This window comes from Otolemur garnettii, unplaced genomic scaffold, assembly GCF_000181295.1.
Source record: "Otolemur garnettii isolate 467f Iridium unplaced genomic scaffold, OtoGar3 scaffold00073, whole genome shotgun sequence".
NCBI lineage: Eukaryota > Metazoa > Chordata > Mammalia > Primates > Galagidae > Otolemur > Otolemur garnettii.
Window position 1 is genome coordinate 3,893,636 of NW_003852468.1, and position 23,030 is coordinate 3,916,665.

General features: G+C 36.5%; 1 protein-coding gene and 1 pseudogene across 1 annotated transcript in view; both read right to left on the bottom strand.

The window, feature by feature from the left end:
• Positions 1-1,436: 1,436 nt before the first annotated feature.
• The window catches only part of MAN1A2 (mannosidase alpha class 1A member 2), a 184,331-nt gene continuing 162,737 nt past the window's right edge, over positions 1,437-23,030 (bottom strand). Inside the window, exons 12-13 of the mRNA XM_003793819.2 lie at positions 20,472-20,587; positions 1,437-1,898 (exon numbers count right to left, since the gene is read on the bottom strand). Of these exons, the coding sequence (XP_003793867.1) occupies positions 1,766-1,898; positions 20,472-20,587 (249 nt within the window). The 3' untranslated portion in view covers positions 1,437-1,765. The remainder of the gene's footprint in view (positions 1,899-20,471; positions 20,588-23,030) is intronic.
• On the bottom strand, positions 14,513-14,906 carry LOC111726611 (annotated as a pseudogene).

The following is a 23,030-nucleotide window of genomic DNA, read 5'->3' on the forward strand; positions in this document are numbered from 1 at the left end:
ATTTATCATTTACAATTTTATATGCTCTAATAGCAAAAGACATTTAGTATTTCAAAATATGTGCTAAAATTTAACTCTTTCACTTGTAGATCATTGGCTGAACTGTAAGGACTGATCCTTTGTGGTATAGGATGATCAATTTTAGGAAATGTTTAACTAACTAACTTGTTAAATCTTTTCCCAACTTAAATGTACAAGCTAATTGTGGGTTAAAAAGAACAGCTATCAAACAAGGAAACAAGTCTTGAGAATTCCAAGGTGGGCTTCTTGTATAAACTTTGTTTCATGAAATTTTCAAATTCAGAATAAATGAAAGACTAATTAAACTGTTTCTAACTTTTATTAACATCAATGAAGTTGTCTGTATTAAATGAAAATAGAAAAAAGTGTCTTACACTGTCACATTAAATTCAAGGGACAGAAAATTTATAAGCATGAGGTATTAATCTTATAGTTCTCGATAAAATTTAACTTCTTCCTGCCAAAATATAAAGAAATAGTATTTCTTTAAGAAGAAAAACCTATTAATGGTAAAGTACCATAAATATAACCCAATTGTAGTATGATATAATTATACCACACTTTGATCACTAAAAATTATTTTGAAGCTATCCTCATTAATTCTTTGGATTTCTATAAATATCCTTAGAGAAAATAAAAAACATAAAACACTTGTGAGTAGCTCATTCATCTGATGACATAATAAAGAATCCCCTATCCCCTTCCAGGTACAATATTTAAGAAAGTTTCACTATTTTATTCTTCATTAAGTAAGTTATAAAACTAATTTAGCTTATCAAGGCAAATTCAGAGCTGCGTAACAGTAGTCAATTTGCCACACCACATAAATAAAGTTGTAAGTTGAATGACTGTACTAACTTTATTACGACATTTAAGAGGATGAAATTTACTTAGTAGATTTGGTTCAGAAAAATAATCTACCAACAAAACCAAGGCTTTCTTTTAGAACAGGTTTCAAGGCAATAAACTGTGGCATTTTCCCCACTTCTTGTCATGCTAGCAACACGAGACTGTACTACATGCACAAAATCCCAACCCAGGCTGGGAAGCAGTGGTTATGACAAATAGTTTTATAGGGAGACAAAGATGAAGAGTATTCTTTGTGAGATCACACCTCCAGAGAAAATTAAATTTAATCACGAGATTTCAATAAAACAGACTGGGATTTGAAATGATTGCCAGTCTGGTTATCCAATGGGGAACTTGAAATTCAGACAGGGGCAGATACTTCTGTTCTTTTTTCAAGTCTTCTCATCACTGATGCAATTATATTATTCTTTCATTCTTATTCATCCTAGTTCATTCCATCATTACAATGAAGACAAAAAAGGGATAAACAATGTGTAAATATTTGATTTGAAAGCTGCTCCACCGTAGGAGGAAACAAATATAGAACTGGTTCCAAGGCCATCCTTAACTTCTCAACGTCCTTTGTATTCTTGGTTGCTCTTAAGAAGTCTAGCCTCCAGGACTCTAAAAACAATCTAGTTGTAATCAGAATCACTTCTCATATGACCACCTCACAGAGAATCAAAGCACATACCAGAACACGTTTTGGTCAGGTATAAAATGGAATAATTTCAAAGCTGATATATCTACAAGTTGAAAAGTCTTTCAGGGAAGAGTTTCACCCCGTCATTTTGAATTAGAGGTCCAGGTTTTCAAAAGCCACCTCTCCAGACTAATTTCTGTAGTGGTCCATGTAAACAAAACACAGGTGAGAATCGGCCTTCTGGAGCTACTTTCATCGAACAGCAGGATTACCTGAAAGTGTGGTGTTGGCTAAATGTAACACGGGCAGAGGGTGAGCCTCTGTATTAAACACCCAGTGGTCTAAAGGTAAAAGGTCATCACCAGAGAACAGCAGATACAAATATCTGAAAATAAAAAGGGGAGAAAATGAGCTTCAGTTAGAAATAAACAAAGAAATCAAGTGAGCTCAGTTAATAATGGCAGAAAAAATTCATAACCTACTTTGAGCACCTTTGATGAAAAACATCACAGAAATGAACTCTAGTCACCCAAATGATCTAAAACACAACAGCAGTATGTTCCAGAATAATGCATAAGAATACCCAGTAAGATGAACAACTAGACCTGATAAAATAGTTGTTTTTTTTTTTTTTTTGGAGACAGAGTCTCACTTTGTTGCCCTCCATAGAGTGCTATAGTGTCATAGCTCACAGCAACCTCAAACTCTTGGGCTTGAGTGATCCTCTTGCCTCAGCCTCCTGAATAGCTGGGACTATAGGTGCCCGCCACAATGCCCGGCTGCTTTTAGAGATGGGGTCTCGCTCTAGCTCAGGCTGGTGTCGAACTCATGAGCTCAAGCAATTCACCCACCTTGGCCTCCCAGAGTGCTAGGACTACAGGCAATAAAATAGTTTTCTAAAATAATTTCACATATTTTGTTCTAAAGCACACAAAACAACAAAGCTATAAAATGGCATAAAACCAACCATTTCATAATTATTTAAAGAAATTCTTTTAAAAATCATATATAATATCAATCACATGTTTGGACAACTTACAGAGCTTATAGAAGAACTAGGAGTTAATCCATATTTATTAAACAATTTAGGAAATCAGCAAAGTATATCATTTGAATAAAGTAAAGACTTTTACACTACACCTCTTAATACATTGGTAGCTGTGTTTTTCAGTTATTGGAGCAGTTGTGGTGAGCTGTTAAGGTTTTGGAAACTATATATTTACAGAAGTTTCATAATTTATTAATCACTGTTAACACGTAATCAGCTGTTTATATGAAGGCAAGGATCCTGACTCTCCATGAACACTGTCAGCCACAGTAGTCACTTGGAAATTAAAAAATGCTGACAGTCAATATACACAATGATTCTCACCTATAATGTTGGAAAACTTCCGCTCTCAATTCTATTAGTGGGTCATCAAAGTGAACATAAAAACCCAACAATGTATAGCCAGACAATCTGGATTCTAACTCCTGATCATTGTAATAACTAGCTGTGCTTTACATGGCCTCAGTAAAGAATTTATTTTTAAACTAGGCACAGTAAAAATAAAGAAAGAAACAAACAAACAAAAACATAGGCATAGTAATATCTATTTGAATTACTGTCATAGCACTGGAAGACAAAGTAAAAACATATAGCACTGAGGTAAATGGAAATGACATATCAACTTTATGACTCACAAAGCTAGAATGGAGAGTAACAGGGCCTCCTACTTCACTCTTCAACCCCAGACCTTGAGATGCCTAACTCTAATTTACTCATCAGCTTGCAGGCAGAGAAGCTGGAACTATTAAATGGAAACACAAAGTTGAGTGGACCCAGCAAGAGACTCTACTTCAGGGATCCTCTAACTTTTTAAATAGGGGGCCAGTTCACTGTCCCTCAGACCACTGGAGGGCCAGAGTATGGGCCCTGGGACGAGTTGGCTGCTAAGCAGGACAGGCAGCGGCAGCAAAACCACCCTCTGGGCCGGATAAATGTCCTAGGCAGGCTGCATCTGGCCCGCAGGCTGTAGTTTGAGGATGTCTGCTTATGGCATGGGGACCAGAGCATCAGCCTTGGTGTCCTGGGTGCACGCATGTCCAAGACAGCTATGTTCTGAACAACTCCATACCATTCCTTGCCTCCTGGTTAAATGTGGGCTAGAGGGTGTCAGCTATATCCCAATCTTACTACTTGTGGGAGAAGTGAGTGAAGAATTAGAAAAAAATAGCAGAGTTTCCTAAAATATGATTCCTTTCCTTATAAACAATGTTATGAAAATCAGCACAATAGTAAATGTGTAAGTTTTAGATACAGAAAGTGATACTGTTATTATTTTAAATCATCTCTTAAATAAAAGAATCTTAAATACTGTAGTGGGTTAAACAGCACCCTCATACCATATTTGTGTCCACCTGGAATTTCAGAACGTGACCTTATTTGGAAATAGGACTTTTGCAATTTTATTTATTTAAAGGATCACAAGATAAAATTGTCCTGAACTTAAGGTGGACCCTAAATCTAACAACTGATGTCTTTATAAGAGAAAGGAGAGAGAGATTTGGACCTAGAGGCACACAGGGAAGGCAGCCATGTGAAGACGGTGGTAAAGATTGAGGTTGTGCTGCTACAAGCCTTAGAACTGTCTTTAGAGGTACCTGATTTTGAATTCTGCTCTCCAGAATCCTGAGAGAATAAATGTCTGTCATTTTAAGCCATCAAGTTGTTGGTAATTTGCTATGGCAGCCTTAGGAAACTAACACAACTTCTATTCTGGCCCTCTACAACTGCAGTCCCCAAGCCCGAGGCTGGATCATACTGTACCAGTCTGTGGCCTGTTAAAAACCTGGCCTCACGGCAGGAGGTTGAGCAGCAGGCAGCAAGCAAAGCCTCATCTGTATTTACAGCCGCTTCCCATCTCAGGTATCACGTCCTGAGCTCTGCCTCCTGTCAGATGCGCAGCATTTAGATTCTGACAGCAGCGTGACTCCTACTGTAAACTGCACAGGTGAGGGGTCTAGGCTGCACACTCCTTACGAGAATCTAATACCTAATGATCTGCGGTGGAGATGAGGTGGTGATACTAGTGCTGGGAAGTGGCTGCAAATACAGATTATCATTAAGAGAGAGCTGTGACTGCACAGACCATAATAAATCAATTGCTTGCAGTGTAATATTAAAACCATCCTTCCCATTCACAGAATATTTGTCTTCCATGAAACTGGTCCCAAAGGGTCAAGTTCGGTGGCTCACGCCTATAATCCTAGCACTCTGGGAGGCCAAGGCGGGTGGCTTGCCTGAGCTCACAGGTTAGAGACCAGCCTGAGCTAGAGTAAGACCTTGTTTCTGAAAATAGCCGGGCCTTGTGGGTGCCTGTAGTCCCAGCTACTTGGGAGACTGAGGCAAGAGAATTGCTTGAGCCTGAGTTTGACGTTGCTGTGAGCTATGATGCCACAGCACTTTATACAGGGTGACAAACTGAAACTCTCAAAAAAAAAGAAAGTAAAAGAGAAAGAAACTGGTCCCAGGTGCCCAAAAGATTGGGACTGCTAATTCCAGAATACTCCTGGCCATTAAACATTGCTGCTTGTTTCTGGGGGTTTGGAACAAGACCGATCACTTCTTGGAGAATCAAATAATCCCTAGAAAACAGGGACTTACACTAGACTTTGTATCTAAATATATGTGCTTCATTATATGAATATCAAAATTTATGACAAAAATCAATGTTTGAAACTAAAGTAAAATAGCTGAACAACTCTTTTTAACCTTGAATTATACATTCTATGATATGGTACACTATCATTGATTTAAATTTAAAATATTTGACTTGTATTAAAATAAATTCAGTAGCATGACCTTTGCTGTTCAAGTTGAGAAAAGTCTACACAGTGGTTCTCAATCTGTGGGTCGTGACCCACGGGAAATGTATTAGAGGGTCGTGGCATTAGGAAGGTTGAGAACCACTGGTTCTAAATCACCTATCAAAGTACTAGATTTTCTTCCTCTAGCAAGGATATTTTTTGCAATAGCAGTTCAAAGTTAGACAACAGATGACCAATGACATTGACAAGAGCCTGTAGGTATCTAAGAAGGTGCTTCTGAGTACCTCCTAGTTTACCTGATGCTTCTAGTTCTTGCTTACTCTTTACAGCTATTTTTAAATGCTGTTCACATGCACATTTTATCTTTCTCTTATCTAAAGATCAAGACATTCAGAGGTGGTAGTACCAGAAGTTATCTCAACGTAAGTTTTGGTTGTCGCCAAAAACAGGAAAGTTTTACAGAAAGAAGTCAACAAATCTCAAGACTCTAATTAGAAATTCTAAGATTATAAGAATTACCTACCAAGTTGCTCTTAGTCCTTGAATAACCCTGAGGACTTTTTAATTCTTTTTTACAACTACCAATGCAACAGCAATGTTCAGCATGGTATAGAGGCTACAACTCTAAGAAAGGCTTGCATTAGGACTATATGTAACTCATAAGGAAAACTTACATGGTTTGAAAAATAATTTACTTAAATCTTCCACTTCATTTATAGTTCTAATGCCTAAATACTGTCTTTTGGAATGGACTGATTAAAAAAACCCATCAAATTGGGTGGCGCTTGTGGCTCAGTGGGTAGGGCGCCAGCCCCATATACCGAGGGTGGTAGGTTCAAACCTGGCCCCAGCCAAACTGCAACAAAAAATAGCCAGGCATTAGGGTGGGCGCCTGTGGTCCCAGCTACTCGGGAGGCTGAGGCAGGAGAATCGCCTAAGCCTGGGAATTGGAGGTTGCTGTGAGCTGTGATGCCATGGCACTCTACTGAAGGGCAATAAAGTGAGGCTCTGTCTCTACAAAAAAGAAAAACAACAACAACAACAACAACAACAACAACAAAACCCCATCAAATTAAACTGAAGATACTCAGTGGAAGTTATATTCTAAAAGATGATACAATAAAACATATAATTATAACTTCTCTAAAACATGTGTTCTTCTCTACCCTCCCCGACATCTTCCTCAAATCTTTGTTTTTGGGGAGTAAGGCATAAGAAAAAAAATATGAAAACAAATGTGGGCATATAATGGATCAAATGGAACATGTACATAATTTTACAATAAACTGGAGGAAGCAGGCATTTCTGGTATGCTACAATGGTTTAGGCCAGGGGTTCTCAACTTGTGGGTTAAGACCCACAGGAACCTTATTAAAGGGCTGCGGCTCTAGGAAGGTTGAGAACCACTGGTTTAGGCTTTGTCTTCAGATCTAAGGGAGATGGGGAGAATTTATTTTCCTTTGCCTTCACAGGTTAAATAAGCTAGGATGACTTTGCCTCTAACAGCCCATAGGTAGATAGTAAAAAAGGTTGGTCAATTCAGTCCTAGGTTTCCTAAAGTTAAATTAAAAAATATTAATTTTTTTTCTAGGTAGCTAAAGGGAGAGACCTTTCCTTTTCTCCCTTTTCTTATATATTGATTTGAGAAAACTTGTAATTGCCTCATTGATATGTATATAACTTTTTTTAAAACCTAAATAAGACTTTAGTGAGCTTTACAACCCAGTTATATTTGAAAGCCCAGAAGCCATGCTTTTGAAATATAAATATCCAGAAGATAGCACCCCTATCTCCCGGTCACTACGGGATGTTAGCTTCTTTCTCTAAGTTGTAACTACTTCCTCGCCAGACACACACAAAGTTTTCTTTTTCCCCTTTGGATAAATGGCCACCCCACTTACCATGTGAATTCAGAATGAACTATATGTAACAACTGGTGCTGTCAAATACTCTTATAAAAGAACATGCTATCATTTATCTTCAGAATATGTATGTAATGGATTATATCTGCCTGGATGTACAGAAAGGTGAGCTCTGTCTTTGCAATCTCTATGAGTGGACTGCCTGTAACGTGAATTGTTATCTAGTTTAATATTCATTCAATAATAAAACTGTTTTCTTGCCTGTAGTCCCAGCTACTCAGGAGGCTGAGGCAAGAGAATTGCCTAAGCCCAGTAGTTGGAGGTTGCACTGAGCTGTGATACCATAGCACTCTACCAAGGGTGACAAAGTGAAATTCTTTCTCAAAAACAAAACAAAACAAAACAAAACAAAAAAACCCCTTGTTTTCTCTGCTACATATGTGGACAGAGTTTTCTAGACTAGCAGGAGATTTTATTTTTATCCCCCAATATCTTAGTCTGTTTTGTGTTGCTATAAAAAACACCCAAGAATGGGCAATTTAGGTTGTCTGATGAAGGTTGCTTTGTCCAGAGGGAAGGAGCCCTGTGTCCTCATAGGGTGGAAGATGGAAGGGCAAGCAGGATGAACTCCCTCAAACCCTTTAATCCGGGTGCCAAATCACATTTCTTCCATGAGAAACCCTCATGAGCTAATCACCTCTTTAAGGTCCTTTTGGCAACCAAAGACGTTGGGATGGATGTGGAGAAAAGGGAACACTTCTACACTGCCAGTGGGAATGCAAACTAATACGTTCCTTTTGGAAAGATGTTTGGAGAACACTTAGGAATCTAAAAATAGACCTGCCATTCGATCCTGTAATTCCTCTACTAGGTATATATCCAGAAGACCAAAAATCACATTATAACAAAGATATCTGATTGTCTACTGCAGCCCAATTCATAATTGCTAAGTCATGGAAGAAGCCCAAGTGCCCATCTACCCATGAATGGATTAATAAATTGTGGTATCTGTACACCATGGAATATTATGCAGCCTTAAAGAAAGATGGAGACTTTACCTCTTTCATGTTTATATGGATGGAGCTGGAACATACTCTTCTTAGCAAAATAGTTCAAGAATGGAAGAAAAAGTATCCAATGTACTCAGCCCTATTATGAAACTAATTTATTGCTTTCATATAAAAGCTATAACCCAATTATAGCCCAAGGATATGGGGAAAGGGGAGAGCAAAGGGAGGGGAGGGAAGAGGATGGCTGGAGAGAGGGTAATCCGTGGGACCACACCTATGGTGCATCTTACAAGGGTACATATGAAATTTATTAAACGTAGAATATAAATGTCTTAGCACAGTAACTAAGAAGGCTATGTTAACCGGTTTGATGAAAATATTTCAAATTGTATATGAAACCAGGACATTGTAACCCATGATTGCATTGATGTACACAACTATAATTTAATAATTAAAAAAAAAAGTCCCTTTTGGTAATAATCACAGTGGCAACACTTGGATTTTGGAAGGGACATAGTCACACACACATAATACCCAGTAATTAGAATCTCCATGATTTTCTTGGAGGATTGTTTATAATAAATTCTATGCCTTACACAGCCACATGAAAAGTTTAACATCAAAAAGGAAAAGGCCCCATCTCTTCAGGTGTGGGTCTACTTTGAAATTCTGATAGGTGTGTAGTTTTAATTTACATTACTGATGTTAAGTATCTTTTCATGGCTTATTTGTCATCCTTATATTATCTTTGGTGAACTGTCTGTTCAGATCTTTTACCTGGTTTTTATTTGGACTGCATGCTATTGTTGACTTTTGAGAATTCTTCAAATATTCTAGATACAAATCCTTTATCAAATAAATGCTTTGCAAAGATTTGATCCTAGTCTGTGGCTTTTCTCATTCTCTTAACAATGTTTTTCAAAGAACAAATGTTTTCAATTTTGAGATCAATTGACTAATTTATGGATTATGCTTTTGGTGTCATAGCTAAGAAATCTTTTGGGGTTTTTTTGCAGTGTTGGCCGGAGTTGGATTTGAACCCACCACCTCTGGCATATGGGGATGGCGCCCTACTCCTTTAAGCCACAGGCGCCACCCATAGCTAAGAAATCTTTCTGGGTTTTTTTTGCAGTGTTGGCCGGGGCTGGATTTGAACCCACCACCTCCAGCATATGGGGCTGGCATCCTACTCCTTTGAGCCACAGGCGCCGCCCATAGCTAAGAAATCTTTGCCTAGCCTAAGATAACAAAGATTTTTTTCTCATGTTTTCTTCTAAAAGTTGTATTTTTTAAGTTTTACATCTAGTCTACGATCCATTTTGAGTTGATTTTTGTATATGAATAGAGAAACCCAACTGTTTCAGAACCTTAGTTCTAAGCCTGCCTTTCTCGCTGCATTTCCTTTGACAGACATCAGCTGTTCCCCGCCCCCATGGACTTTCTATTCAGTTCCATTAGGTTTTTATATCTCCCATGTCTCCTTTAACTTTTTCACTATATAGAACATATTTATCAAAGCCATTTTAATATCATTGTATGCTAATTATAATTATCTGTATTAGTTCTAAGTTGATTTCCACTGATCCTTCTCTTTACTGGTTATATTTTGTATTCTCTTTGCATATACAGCAATTTTTAACTAGATGTCAGACATTGTGAATTTTACCTTGCTGGGTACTGAGTATTTTTATATTCCTATAAATCTTAAATTTTGTTTGGATATATAGTTGGGTAATGAGAAACAGTTTGATCCTTTTGAGTTTTATTTTCATTTCTTTTATGTAGATCCAAAACCAAACGATTATTCCCAAATAAGAACCTTCTGAGTACTCCTCCCAGAGCCCCTGAACTATGCATTTTTTGAGTCCGGCTTCTAGCAACAGGCACTGCTCCTGGCCCTGTGTGAATGCCAAAAACCTCCTTTAATTCTCTTGGATGATTCTCTCCCTCATCTCAGGTAGGTTTCCCTAGGTTCTTTCTCACAGCTCCAAGTCCCTAGTAGCCACCATTCTACTTTCTCTTTCTACAGATACGACCTTTTTAGATCTCTCATGTAAGTGGAATCATACAGTCTTCTTTTTTCTGTGATTGGTTTATTTCTCTTAGCTTAGAGCTTTCCTGTGAAAAGCTTACTATAAGCTTAGCTTATAGTTTCATAGTAGGGCTGAGTACATTGGATACTTTTTCTTCCATTCTTGAGATACTTTGCTAAGAAGAATATTTTCCAACTCCAATTATAGTCCAAGAATATGGGGAAAGGGGAGAGGGCGGAGAGGAGAGGAGGGAGGGTGATTGGTGGGACCACACCTATGGTTCATCTTAAAAGGGTACATGTGAATCTTTCTAAATGTAGAATATAAATGTCTTAACACAGTCACAGAAAATGGCATGAAGGCTATGTTAACCAGTTTGATGAAAAATTTTCAAATTGTATATAAAAACAGCACATTGTACCCCATGACTGTATTAATGTACACAGCTTTGATTTAATAAAAAAAAAAAAAGAAAGAAAAGAAAAGAAAAAAGAAAAATATTTCTCTTAGCTTGATGTCCTTAAGGATCATCCTTAGTTGCCACCCTGATTTTTATCCTGGGATTCTATTTTCTACTACTTCTCCAAGTGAATACCCTTGAGTCGGTGTTATTTTCTTACTTTTTTTTTTAAGTAATTTTCTGAAGCTGGACCCCTCTTTTCACAAAATGACTTTCTGTTTTACCTGACCTATTAACATCTTATCTAACAGTTAGCATTATTTCAGTCTTCTTCATGACTGCTCTGGCCCTCACCGAAGTTTCCTTCTCTGCATTCCTAAAACATTTACATTCTATTTAGCACCAAGTCCCTCAGCACCCACGGAGGATTGCTTCCAGGACCTCTCATAGATACCAAAAGCCTTGTATGCTCGAGTCCCTGTTATAAAATGGCACAGTATTTGCATATAACCAATGCACATCTTCCAATATACTTTATTCATCTCTAGATTACTCAAAATACCTAATATAATGTAAATGCTATGTAAATGGTTTTTATACTATATTATTTAGCGAATAATGACAAGAAAAAGGTATGTACATGTTCAGTACAAAGTTAATTTTTTTGGAATATTTTTAATCTATGGTTGGCTGAATCCACGAATGTAGAACCCAGGGATACAAGGAGGCCAAATGTATACTGTACATACTTTTATTTCTATTAAATTTGTCCATGCCTAGATTTCTTAACTAGACTTCAAGCTCCTCACGGGTAGTATATACAAGGGGTATGTGCAAAGTATCCAGCCACTATTAATACTATTTTTCATATTACATGGATAAATACTTTCTGGACAGCCTTCATATGTTTCATACCTTTTATCATTTATTTTAATTTCAGATTAATGTAGGGATGCACACAATTAGCTCACTTGTTTGCATCTGTTAGGAAAAGTCAGAGTTGTGCCATATACCCCTACTATGTACCCCCTAGGTGGGAGCTTACGGAGGCCCTTACCGCCTTCTTGCATTTGTGTTTTTCCTCTCACGTGCATGTACAGTTGTTCGTCTACTAGTTTTGAATTAGTAGATGTTTGTTTTTAGTGGATGTTTGTTTTTCCATTCTTGAGATATTTTACTAAGGAACTATTCTTAAACCCCATCTAGTTAAATACTAAAGATGTGAAGTTTCCATCTTTTTATGGCTGAATGGTATACATATACCACAGTTTATTAATCCATTCGTGGACTGATGGGCACTTGGGTGGTTTCTGCATCTTTGTGATTATGAACTGAGCTGCTATAAGTATTAGAGTGCAAATATTCTTATGGTAAAATGATTTTTTTTCTTCTGGATAGAGATCTAGCAATAGAATTGTGGGATTAAATGAAAGGTCTACTTTTAGCTCTCTTAGAGGATTCTCCACAGTTCTTTTTCTATTTTTGAGACAGAATCTCACTTTGTTGCCCTTTGTACAGTGCCATGGTATCATAGCTCACAGCAACCTCAAACTCCTGGGCTCCAGGGATCCTCTTGCCTCAGCCTGCCTAATAGCTGGGACTATAGGTGCCGACCACAACACTAGGCTATTGTTTTGTAGAGACGGGGTCTCACTCTTGCTCAGGCTGGTCTTGAACTTCTGAGCTCAAGCAATCACATAAGAGAAAAACACAAACTCAAATGGGGTGGAGAAAAGGAGAAGGGAGGGGATTGGTATGCTTTTACCTAAGTAGCATGGTTTAGGGATATATGGCACACTCCTGGGTAAGGGCACAACTACAACTTGGACCCTACCTAACAAATGCAAACAATGTAACCTGATCATCTGTGCCCTCATTTTAATCTGGAAAAAAAGCACCATATTAAAAATATGATAGCAAACCAGATAAAATTACTTTTAAGGGAAAAATTTTTTAAAAAATACTAGAAAGAAAAAATTCAAGAGCATGATACTTAAGTGTAATCAGATGGTAAATAAACAATTCCTTTTATTTTTCTGGTCACTTCAAAAAACACATGATTAATGAACCATCAAAAAAAAGTGAATGAACAAAATAGGTATACCCAAACAACTGCTCATCAATAAAAGAGAAGGGACAACTGATAAATGCAACATAAATTAACCTAAAAAATATGCTGGGAATGTGTCAGACACAAAATAAAATTTATTGTGGTAAAAAACACATAATTTACCATCCTCATCCTTTTTTAAAGAGAAGTCTTACTATATTGCCCAGGCTGGCATCAAACTCCTGAACTCAAATAATCTTCCAGCCTCAGCCTTTCAAGTAGCTGGGACTACAGGCATATGCTACCGTACCCAGCTTAACCATTTTCAAGTGTACAGTTCATCAGTCCTAAGTACATTCACCTTATTCATCTTGTAAAACTGAAATTGTACACCCTTTCAACAGCAACTCTCCTTTTCCCCTTGTCTAACACTATACAATGCAAATTAACTGAAATTCTAGAACAGGCATTTTTAGAGTTCTATAGTGACACAAAGTAGGTAGGAGTTTGGGGATGGGGTAGAACTGACTATAAACTGGAATGGAAATGTTCTAGACATTGCCAAGGGTGGCAGTTACCCAGGCTTACACATTTCCCAAAATGCAACGAAATGTACACTTAAAATACTTCGATAAAGATGATTTTAAAAGTTAAAGCCCAAAAAAGACAAATAGACAAAGATGGAAATGGGAAATAACCTTAGTGTGTGTTACTGATACACAAAATTTGGGTTATAGCTCCCTCTACTGCAACAAAAAAATTGGCAAGGATATTTCAACATACTGTTTTGAAACTGAAAAAGTGATTATATTATACAGTACAAGTGAAAATTCACTGCACTATTTGTATTGCACTGGGACAGGTCCTAAGGGGGCTTAAAAATGTAGTGACCATAGGACTATATAAATATCGCAGTTAAGCAATGATCCGTCTACCAGACTTCATGGTGAGCTAGTTTCCTTGTAAGTACAGTTAACTACTTGATCCCTTAACTGCTTCTGTGCTGGATCACAGATGTCAGTGGTTCTCAAAACGGTGATTCTCCCGACCAGCAACATCAGCATCACCTGAAGACTTGTTAGAAACGCAAATTCTTAGAGTCCAGACTCTGGTGATGGAGTCCAGTATTCTGTTTTAAGAAGTCTTCTAGGTGATTCTGATGTATGGATCAAGTTTGAGACCCACTTCTCGAGGTCACCAATTTTGTGTAACTTCTAACAAGAAGTACAAGTTAGTAAGTACCATTTCTGCTTTTCTCCTTCATGTCAGCATCTAACTTTGGACTCTACTGAAAACAGATCTGTGCCTCTGGCTTCCCATTTTTATACTCTGTGTTGAGCCCTTTCTTCATGCTTAACAACTCCCTGGCTCATTATGAGCCAATTCCTAGTACTAACTGAATTTTGAGATCAATCCCTGAGCCCCCAACCAGGAAATAAAGTAGGTCTATACTTCTCCCCACTTTCATCTTCATAAGTTCTTTCTTAGCATAAAATGATTCCATCCTTTGTCTAACATTTAATATTAAAACATGCATGTTTGGCTCCACTGTAGATGCTGCAGATACAATAATAACCAAAATATTATAAACTCTTCACAGACTCATGTTACGATTGGTGACTACTTAAAGAAATCACATGCTGTGTGAGAAGACAGGTGCCACAGGGAAAAGTAAAGCAGGCAGAAACGAATAAAGGAGCACTTTGAAATTTCATATAGAATAATTAAAATGATAAAGTAATAAATTTTAGATCAAAACATTTACTTCTGGTTATAAAAACAAAAATAAATCAAATAATGAAAGAAACATATATTTTTAAGTTTTAGCCTTGGTTCTCTGTCCAAGAATTTAGTGAACAGTTCAAGTTTAGGTTACTTCAACACTTGCGGATGCTATGCAGTCTCCATCTTATAACCGAGTTTCTCCAGTTTGGCTCGTCACTGATGGGAGAAGTCATCCTCCACACCGTCATCTTCCCCGTTATCCTCCCCGCATGTGCATCTTCATCGTCATCTAAACAGCCCAGTCTTCAGCAGGGAACTCCTCCAACTCCTCGTGCTCCTCTAAGAGACCCAAGTCTACCGGCGGTTTTTTTTCTCTGACATTGCGCCCTCTGCACCCAATGCCTCCCAGAACAGTAGAAAAGCTGGAACTCTCACCCGTCCTGAACACGCTGCCACCGTTGCTCAAAATAGTAAAATTTAAAACTACCATTTAAGAGCAATCAGTAGACACTGAAGTAGCCAACTTTTTTTTTTTTTTTTTACATAATGAAGACTAAAGATTTATTTAACCAGCTCAATATATATTTACTGAGTGCCTGATAAGCTGGGTTGCTGGGGAGGACAGAGTAGTTAAAAGGAAAAAGAGTTCCTACTCAGCATGAAGACTGCTGGTCTCAGTGACCTCTACCGACTTCTCTGATACCAGTTGGACATTCAGCTCGTCTTGAAACATTTTCTTTTCTTCTCTTTCTTTCTCTCATTAGTAGGTGCCAGGATAGGTTACTGCAGTTTAGCATTCAAATGTAAAATATTTTGAATCAGTCATGTATTTTCTGTTTTCTTTTAGTAAAGACTGGCTTTTATTGATGCACTTTCTATCCTCTGTAAACTTTTTGTGCTGAATGTTGGGACTGATTACGCTAAATAAAATTTGCTGCATAAAAAAAATTATGGAGCATACGTTCTACTTGAAAAAGACACAAAAACCACAAGGTCAAGGTGGTAACAGTGCTATAAAGAAAAATAATTCTTTATAGCAAAGAATTCTTTATAGCAAAGAATTATTTGCTACAAAGGGCAAGGGGAGAGAAACAGGCACTCAGAACACACAACAATGATAAGCTATGGGGAGAGAAATGAGATTTTTAGGATTTAAGTTCCAGTATGTTAGGACTGGTCTCTGTTACATTCACTGGTATATCCCTAGCACATGAAAAACAGCTGGCCTGTACCAGGTAGGTAATAAACATTTGCTGGATACACTGTTTCATATATTACATTCAACATCTTTATACTCTGACCACCAATTACTTAGTAGATAAAGAACTCAGATTCAAGAACTCAAAGCAAAAAGGGTAGAATTAAGGACCCTAAAAAGTCATAGTTTAAAAGAACAGGCACACAGACCTAATTACTGCCATAGAGACTCTGATAGCAGTGAAAGCACACGGTTGTGGAAAACTCCATCTTAATTTTAAGCTATTTCTCTTTCCTTTAATAACGAATTTATTAAGAAGACTGTTTCTAACTGACTGTGATTTCTCTTGGCTATCTAATGCCTGATACATATGAACTCAGAAAAATTGGTTGAAATGCATCCTCAACATGTACACTTTCCCAAATTTATCAGATCCTCAAATAAATATGTAGTAGAATTGAGCTGATACTGAAAGTCTAATTCAGTGAAAATATCTAAATGAATGTCTGTAGACACTGAGGTACAGATATAAAGTAATACATCCCTTCTTCAAAATCTTTGTTAAGAGGAATTGATTTATAACAGCAAATGACACAAAGTGACAGAACTACAGAAAATCCAATGGAGATAATTCATTAAACAATTTAAGGGCTGCCACTAGAGAACTGCTCCTAGGAGTCTTGGTGTTCTATCTGCTGTGTTCCTTGGAATTCTTTTAACCTAAGGGACTTTGGATCAACTGCAATTTCACTAAAATCAATGAACAGACAATTCGTGGAGGAAACAAAGCCATTATGAAAGAATGTATTTCTCTTTCTTGCAATTAGAGAAACGTGGCAGAATGTTATCATTTGCCCATTCTTACAAAACAACCAAGACCCCAAACATTATGTCTTTAAGTAATTTTATATGTTAACTACAAACTATTCATCACTTTCCTCTCTTGCATAATTCCTCCGCTCCACTGAAAAGCAGGGGGGCTGTATTTATCACTAATAATGCACCTAGAATCTTTACCAACTGTCTGATTTCCTTAGATAAACATTCTATAAATTTCACCTTCCAGAAATCTCTCCTGAGCCTTTGTCCTATTCAGTGTTGATGGAAGATCCTCTCAATCTTCCTTTCACTTGTTCTCAATTTCATGTCTTTCTTTTTGGTTTATATCCAGTTTTGATGGAGCATATCTTCCAAAAACTTACTGAGAAAGATATAGAAGTTGATTTCCAAGATCTTGCAACGCTAGAAAGTTAGAATTCTAAGTTGAATTAATTTTCTCTCACAAATCCTCAGTTTTGAATTAACTGCTCTACCGCTTCCAGCTTTCATGACTGTACTTGAGAGGTCTGCAGCCACTCTAAAGCCAGATCTGTAAGACTTTTATTCTTCGTCTCTTTGGAAGCTGTCAGACCTTTCCCTTATCCCAGGAGTTCAGAAGTTCCCTGGTGTTGTACCTTGATATGGGTATGTTTTCATTTGCTGTGCTGCCATCTTGATGGTTTCTTTCAAGCTGGAAACTCATGTCCTTCAGTTCTGGGATAGTTTCTTAAATTATCTTGTTATATTCATATTTTATTTTTAAAATAAGGTTTAACAAGTACATGCATATCATTCACACAGAAATATGCACAAATCTTATGTATCATTTGATAAACATTTCTAAGTCTATAGTGTTTATTAATGTTTAAAAGTAAGCCACTAAAATGCTGATGGCTAGTTCAATATTTTTTATAATGAATTGTGTAATTTAAGTCATCTTACAATTCAGCAGTATGAAAAATTTTGTCTCATTTGTCAGAGTAATATGCTCCCTTGACTATCAAAGATGACAATGACATTGTACAGAATTATTCATTTTGCTTTAGCTGCCAAGAAGCTCCACACTGAATATACTGCTTATCAGTGATTAATTTTCTTAGCCTAGATATTGTTGTATGTGTATGTTTCTTCTTGTTTGATCTTTTTCACTTTTATTGATCTAAATGTTTACATTTTTCTGAAACAAAGCATTGTAGCAAATGTTTTATACACACACACACACATCTGTAAATGCCTGGATACCTAGTGTCCCGCTGTCTTGAGAAAGGTTCTCTCGAATCTGGCACGGGAAAGTACCAAGATGAACTGGTGATATTCCATATAGACAATGGAAAGGAACCAGGCAGCATGTCATCTATTTCCAGCCCTATGCCAGGGGCTAAAGTGCTCCAAGTGTATAGTAATGAGGCATTTGAGAATTATGAAAGCCAGTTGATATTTAAACTGAATTTAGAAATGTAAGAGCAGCATTAATTGATAGAAAGGGTAAGCACTCCTGCCAAAAGCAGTGAAATATAAAATACATAATTCAATGCAAAGGAACATATTTATATATATTTGAATATAGAATAGTTTGGTTAAAGGATAAAATACACAAGAAAAAGAAAAAGGATATTCACATAATCTCAAAGTTATAACTTCACAGATAACTTATTAATTACAAAAAGGAAAAAGATTATTTGCTGGACAATAAACATACAAATCAAATCTAACACCAAAGATTAAACTTAAAACCACCTGTAATAGACTAAACTACTATAATGTGCCTCTTTATAGGACGCAATGATAAGGATATGCCATTCATACCAAAAATGTTTAATCTAAACCTGATTATGAGAAAACAATCAGAAAATTTTTCAAAGCATCTAGCCTGAACACTTCAAATATGTCAATTTTATGAAAGACAAAAAAATAGGGAAAATTTGTTCAAGATTGAAAGAAATTAAAGAGACATGACAACCAAATGCAACAAATGATCTTGTACTGGATCCTGGACTGGAATAGAAAAAGTACTTGTACATTATTGGAAGTACTGAAGAAATGTGACTGTATATTAGACACTAGTATTACATATTACATAAATATTAAGGTTTCTAAATGGGATAAGTGAGTTTAACTTATGTAAGACCACTGTCTTTTCTTAAAAGCAATTGCAGAAATACCATAATGCTGATGATTAACTCTTAAACTGTCCATCAGAAAAAAATATTATTTTTAAGGCTAGGTGCCCATGCTCAGTGGTTATGGCGCCACTACATGCACTGGGGCTGCTGGGCTCAAAGGAACATATTTATATATATTTGAATATAGATTAGTTTGGTTAAAGGATAAAATACACAAGAAAAAAATAATGAGAACTACAACAAAACTACATCCTGGGCCTGCTAAACAACGACAACTACAACAAAAAAACAGCTGGTTGTTGTGGCAGGCACCTGTAGTCCCAGCTACTTGGGAGGCTAATGCAAGAGACTCACTTAAGCCCAAGAGTTGGAGGTTGCTGTGAGCTGTGACACCATGGCACTCTACTGAGGGCAACAGGGAGTGAAACTCTGTCTCAAAAAAAAAAAAAAAAAGAACAAAAAAAATTTTTTTAAATATGTAAAACTAGACACGTGTGTGTTTTTCATGGAAACACAAAAAGAAGAGAATGTGGCAAAACTTGGTGAAGAGCATTCAAATATTCCCTTGTCCTATCTTCCAATTTTTCTTAAGTCTTGAAATGAAAAAAAAAAAAAAAGAAGAAGAAGAAGAAGAAGAAGAAGAGGTCCTGTGTAATCTGGGTCAAATTCTACAAATTAAACTGAAAGCTACAAAATTTTATTTTGACATGTTCACTCAGCTAGATCACAGCACATGCATAACTAAAGTTCCTGTTGATTTATTTTCTAGTCCAGCCCTCTTTCAATTATCTCACAGTCTCAAGCCTAATCATACAGGACAAATCAGAACAAGGAATGCCTAGAGGTAGGAAACTGGGTACCATCTCAGCTGTTGTTAGGGTCGGGATTAGTGTCAACTGCAGATATGGAAAGAAGGGAGCAATGTGAAAAAGCAATATAAAAGAAAGTAGCAAGAAGACTCAATGATACACTAGAAGAAGACGACACAAATGACTGATATATAAAGATGAAAAGATGGGAAAATAACAGTACTGGGGATAATACAAGAAAACCTGGAATAAGATGGAGATTTAGGATAAGAAACTTAGTTTGAGATATGTGTATTTCCATTGTAATGTACCAATGTAAACTATAAGTATGCTAGAATGTAAAATCCAGGAGGGTAGAATTTTTGTCCCTTTGGTCTGCTGACTTGTATAGTGCCTGGTTATAAACGTTTATTAAACAAATGAAGTGTTTATGAGGCATTCAGGTGCAGATACACAAGAAACAGTAATTAAGAAATTTAAGAGACAGTACAAAAAACTATTACTTTGTAGGTCTTTAGGGAAGTGAACAGGTTTCTAGTCTCCACCTTCTTCCAGGTTTTTACAGGGGTTCCAAGTATAATTCCAAATAATAAAGTTCTCTTTTTTCTTTTTCATCATTTCCTTTATGTTTATCTTTATAGGAAACCTCACTGGGATGGGCATAGATATAATTTATACATTATACACACACACATATATATATAATTTAGTATCATCAAAACTCCATGATTACTCTTAACAAATTTCAATAGCTAGAACAAGGAGCTGAGGTGTTAGTATCACCTGGGAACTTGTTAGAAATGCAAATTCTTAGGCTCCATCCCAGATCTACTGAAGCTCTATGAACATGGGCCCAGATAAGAAGCTTTCCAGGTGATTTTAAAAGTACCAAATACTAAACTGATAAACTATCTACCTTGTAGTCTAAGACATTTTTCTTGAGAAGCAACTAAAAATTTCCATTACAAATATCTTTTTAAAAATAGAGATATTTGTAATGAAGTATACAAGTATATTTATGTTATATGTAACATAATCATATAGTTATAGTTCATCATCTAACGATCACACAGAAAAACTAGGCTACAATTAAATAATTTTTAAAAGTTATCTACTTACTTTAATGTTTCAGCAAGAAAGAAGCTCTGCTGTACATCATCATGTGTAGGAACAGAGGAATATACATCCTTGATCCCAGAAAATCCACCAGTGACTCGGCAATACTTTTCAATGGCCTACAAAAAAGATCAGACAAAACAATCAATTTCATGGTATTTCAAGTTTTTGAAAGAATGAAACTTTAAAGGACAATAGTAAAAAATTCACAGAGATCTATATGAAAATTTAATGGTTTAATATCTTATAAAAAGGAAATAATCTCATATTGGAAATATTAACTCAATTAACCAGAAACAGGATGCCTCCTATGGAATTTCTTCTTCTCCAAAACTCTTTAATCTTTCTAAAACATCTTTCATTTTTTTAACTTAGAAATCAAATTTGAATTATTCTAAATTAGGGAATTTGTCTGGCTCAATAAAGTCTCATTAATTCTGACAAGTCAGGATGGAAGTTAGTTTGCATTAAAAATGTGAATTGCAACTTTGTCACTTTCAAGGACAATAATAATCTACAACATGCTAAAAAGGTGATACAAGCTCTCTACAGTAATAGCAAAGAGAGAAAATGTACGAAACATTGTACTAGTATAATACCATGAGCTATGCATTGTAGGTGGGACCTATGGGCAGGAAGAGCCCACCTACACACCTACTGTAACAATAACTATAGTATTAATTAAGAGCTAACAACTACAAAATATTTACTATGCAGATGGTTTTTCTATGAACTTTATGTACTAAAATATGTTAATATATGTTAAATTTCATTCCCTATCAGGTTAATCTACTTTTCAGAAAAGAAATTTGCTCTAATTATTAACTACAGTGCTATAGTGCTTGACTGAGAGTTAAAATTCTTAATTTACATCTCTTTTTTGGGAGCAGAGGAGGTCAAACTCTTTGCTGACGATATGACCTTATACGTAGAGAGCCCCTAACCATAAGTCAACCATGAGACTCCTGGAAGTCATCAAAAAATATGGTAATGTCTCAGGATATAAAGTCAAAGTCCACAAGTAAGTAGCCTTTGTATACGCCAACAACAGCCAAGATGAGAGGCTAATTAAGGATACAATTCCCTTCAGCAAAGGGTCAGAAAACCTAAAATCCTAGGAATATACCCAACACAAGAGATGAAGAGCCTCTATAAAGAAAATTATGAAACCCTAAGAAAGGGAATAGCAGAGGATATTAACAAATGGAAGAACATACCATGCTCATGGCTGGGAAGAATCAACATTGTTACAATATCCATACTTCCCAAAGCAATCTACAGCTTCAATGCCATCCCTATTAAAATACCAGCATCGTACTTTCAAGACTTGGAAAAAATGATTCTGCATTTTGTATGGAACCAGAAAAAAAACCTGTACAGTTAAGGCAGTTCTTAGTAATAAAAACAAAGCCAGAGGCATCAGCATACCAGATTTTAGGCTGTAGTACAAGCCCATAGTGGTCAAGACAGCATGGTATTGGCACAAAAATAGAGACATAGACATTTGGAATCGAATAGAAAACCAAGAAATGAAACTAACACCTTATAACCACCTAATCTTCGATAAACCAAACAAGAACAAACACTGGGAACATTCCAATTTGTACAAATAATCAACACACTGAATCCCACAAAGGCATAAATGTATTCATGATCTGTCTATATATGACTTAATAAAGAAAAAAAAGAACATACACTGGGGGAAAGAATCCCTATTCAATAAATGGTGCTGGGAGAACTGGATAGCCCATGTAAAAGACTGAAACTGAACCCACACCTTTCTCCACTCACAAAAATTGATTCAAGATAGATAAGGGAGTTAAATTTAAGTCATGAACAATAAAAATCCTCAAAGAAAACAGAGGAAAGATATGGGCCTGGGGAAAGACTTCATGAAGAAGACTGCCACGGCAATTGCAACAACAAAAAAAATAAACAAATGGGACTTAATTAAATTTAAAAACTACTGTACAGCTAAGGAGACAACAACCAAAGCAAACAGACCACCTACACAATGGGAAAGGATATTTGGATATTCTGAATCAGACAAAAGCTTGATAACTAGGATCTATAAAGAACTCAAATTAATCCACATGAAAAAAAGCCAATAATCCCATATATCAGTAGGCAAGAGACATGAATAGAACCTTCTCTAAAGAACACAGACAAATGGCTAGCAAAGATATGAAAAAATGCTCACTGTCCCTAATTATTAGAGAAATGCAAATCAAAGCCACCCTGAGATACCATCTAACCCCAGTGAGAATGGCCCACATCACAAAATCTCAAAACTGTAGATGCTGGCGTGAATGTGGAGAAAAAGGAACACCTTTACACTGCTAGTGGGACTGCAAACAACCTTTTTGGAAGGAAGTATTGAGAACCCTCAAAGAACTCAAGCTAGACCTCCCATTTGATCCTGCAATCCCATTACTGGGCATCTACCCAGAAGGAAAAAAATCCTTTTATCATGAGGACACTTGCACTAGACTGTTTATTGCAGCTCAATTTACAATTGCCAAAATGTGGAAACAGCCTAAATGCCCACCAACCCAGGAATGG